This window comes from Capsicum annuum, unplaced genomic scaffold (assembly GCF_002878395.1).
Source record: "Capsicum annuum cultivar UCD-10X-F1 unplaced genomic scaffold, UCD10Xv1.1 ctg35093, whole genome shotgun sequence".
Taxonomy (NCBI): domain Eukaryota; kingdom Viridiplantae; phylum Streptophyta; class Magnoliopsida; order Solanales; family Solanaceae; genus Capsicum; species Capsicum annuum.
In genome coordinates, this window is record NW_025841984.1 from 1 (window position 1) to 3,012 (window position 3,012).

At 40.5% G+C, this 3,012-nt stretch overlaps 1 protein-coding gene across 1 annotated transcript; it reads right to left on the minus strand.

Annotated features, from left to right (window-relative positions):
* Window positions 1-702: 702 nt before the first annotated feature.
* LOC124891421 lies at window positions 703-2,698 on the minus strand (the record flags this gene model as incomplete). Its single annotated transcript, XM_047403150.1, is given in 1 exon segment — window positions 703-2,698. A coding segment is annotated over 1 exon segment (522 nt), but the record flags the coding sequence as incomplete, so codon positions are not given.
* Between the last annotated feature and the right edge of the window lie 314 nt (window positions 2,699-3,012).

Genomic DNA, 3,012 nt, shown 5'->3' on the forward strand with positions numbered 1-3,012 from the left:
GACTGAAGAGCAGTGGACAATTTTGCATACCATTGACGAGAGGCCTGACGAAGCCCATAAAGTGACTTATTAAGCTTGCAGACCATAGGGACAGAAGAAGAAGCTGAAACAGTAAGACCAGGGGGCAACTTCATATAGACCTCTTCATCTAAATCCCCATTTAGAAAAGCATTGTTAACATCAAGTTGGAAAAGAGACCAATGACGTTTAACAGCAACAGCCACAAGAGTCTTAATGGTGGTCATTTTGACCACAGGGGAAAATGTTTCATGAAAATCAAGACCTTCAACTTGAGTGTCACCCCAAACCACCAAGCGAGCCTTATATCTTTCCAAAGAGCCATCAACCCTATATTTGATTTTGTAGACCCATTTGCACCCAATGGGATTTTTACCAAAAGGGAGAGGAACAATGGACCATGTATTATTAGCCTCCAAAGCATCAAATTCTTGTCTCATGGAAGATTGCCATTGAGGAAATAGAGCAGCTTGAGAATAACTACGAGGCTTAGAGACAGGATCCTGACCAAGAATAGAAGCACAAAAAGAGGAGCATGGAATAAAGGAAGTATGACAGATACAGTCTTAAAGGTAACCAGTAGGGTGTGAAATCCTGGAAGATTTCCTGGGAGGAGGTACATGTGCAGCAGCAGGAGGAAAAGTAGAAGCAACCGGGGAAGGTGCAGCAGGGGAAGAATTAGGCAAAACAGGATCTTCAAAGTAAGAAAAATAAAAAGTACACATAGGAGGGGATGATGAAGAGGTAGAGAGAAAAGGAAAAATAGACTCGTGAAAAACTATATCCCTAGAGAAAAAAAAAGACTTAGAAAGGAGGTTATAAAGTTTGTAACCTTTTTTAGCAAATTGATACCCTACCAATACACACGGAATGGCACGCGGAGAAAGTTTATCCCTATAAGGGATGAGAACTGTAGAGTAACATAGGCAGCCAAAGGCTTTAAGATGAGAGTAAGAAGGAATTTTCTTGTGAAGAATCTCGAAAGGGCTCTTATGGTGCATTCTAGAAGAGGGGAACCTATTAACAAGATAGGTTGATGTCAATAGGAAATCCCCCTAGAATCTGATGGGAAGGTGAGATTGGAAAAGAAGAGCTCTAGCAGTTTCTAAAAGAAATTTATGCTTCCTTTCAACAACCCCATTTTGTTGAGGAGTATGAGGACAGGAAGTTTGGTGAATAATGCCTTTGGAAACAAAGAACTGAGACCCAGATAAGGAAGAACCAAGCTCCAAAGCATTATCACTTCGAACAGTTTTAACTTGAGAATGAAACTGAGTTTCTACTAAGGTAATAAAATCTTTGAGGCGATCAAAAACATTGCTTTTAGCACCCATAAGATGTGTCCAGGTGGCTCTAGAGTAATCATCAACAATGGTAATAAAATACCTAAAACCATCATAGGTGGGGGAATTATAAGGGCCCCAAGTATCAATGTGGATAAGTTAAAAGGAGATGAGGAAGTAGAAGAACTATCACTAAAAGGTAATCGAGGTTGCCTAGCTAAGGGACAGATGGGACAAGTGAAAGATTGTTTTGAAGACAAACCACTTGCAATACCAGGAATACATTTCATTTTAGAGAAAGGGGCATGACCAAGTCTATAGTGCCACAAAACATCAGTTTTATTGATAGAACCATCAGTAGTTACAGAAGGACAAGGTACAAACGAACTAGGAGCAAAAAGAGAAGTGGGAATAACAGGGGATACATGAGAATTAGAAGCAGAAGTAAAGGAAAAAACAGGACCAGCTGAGGAATCTGATGACTGGAGAAATTTGTAGAGACCACAATCAAACTTACCAAGCACCACTAGCTTCTTCAGAGAAGAGGCCTATAAAGTGCAAGTAGGCTTGGTGAAATGTAAGGTAAAACCAGGTTGGTAAAGCAATTTGGATACAGATATCAGATTATACTGGAAACTAGGAATGTATAAGACATTGTGCAGAACAAGGTCAGGAAATAAAGCCAAAGAACAAGTATTAGTGACTTTGACTTTATATCCATTGGGGAGGGAAACCAGAAAAGGAATTGGGAGGGATTGAACATTAAACAAAAGAGAAAGGTCAGAAGTCATATGATCAGATGCTCCAGAGTCTATAATCCATAAGTGCTATCTATCCTGGTCAGCAAACATGTATGAGGCAGCTTACCAGCAAAATTAGCAGAAGCTAACGATGGGCAGGCTGTAGACATGAAGCTGAGCTCTTTGCAATAAAATAAGCAACTTAGAAAATTCCCCTTTGTTGAGACCAGGAATGTCAGAAGGTTGAAGAAGTGTTGGGTCAGAAACAATATCATCATTCCCAAGAGTGTTAGCCTTTTGGCCAGAATTAGCAAGCTCAACATGAGCAACTGTTCTTTTAGATGGTGGCTTAGAGAACTTAAAATTTGGAGGAAAGCCATGAAGTTTATAACATTTGTCAATAGTATGACATGGTTTCTTACAATACTTGCAAACCAGAGAGAAAGGCTTTGCAGCTTCAAAATGTGTTTTTGGAGTTGCAGATGATCTAGAAACTCCAGCATGGAAAGAGGCAGATTGCTGAGAGAAGAAAGAAGCAGAGGATACACTCCTCTGTTTCTCATTAGCTAAGAGGATACGATAAGCAGTACCAATAAAGGGAAGTGGCTTCATCATAAGAATGTTGCTGCGCACTTGTATGTAAGTATCATTGAGACCTATCGAAAACTACAAGATCATTACAGCGCTGCCACTGCCGGGATAAAGGGGAGGAGTCAGGGGGTTTAGACGACGAGCCATTTATGAAATCAATCTTATTTCTGACAGACAGTGCTACCAAAATGGTCCTACGCCAACTACCAAATCCAGTCCCGTCAAAAGGACATAAGGCAAGAGAAGAACCCAACACATTAGAAGGATGAACATATAAAGAGTGACAGGGGTGAGTATAGTCCTCACTGTGAAAAATAGTGCGACTACTAGCCGTGGAACCCGATGGATCCACTGTTGTTGACATATTCACCACGCAAAAC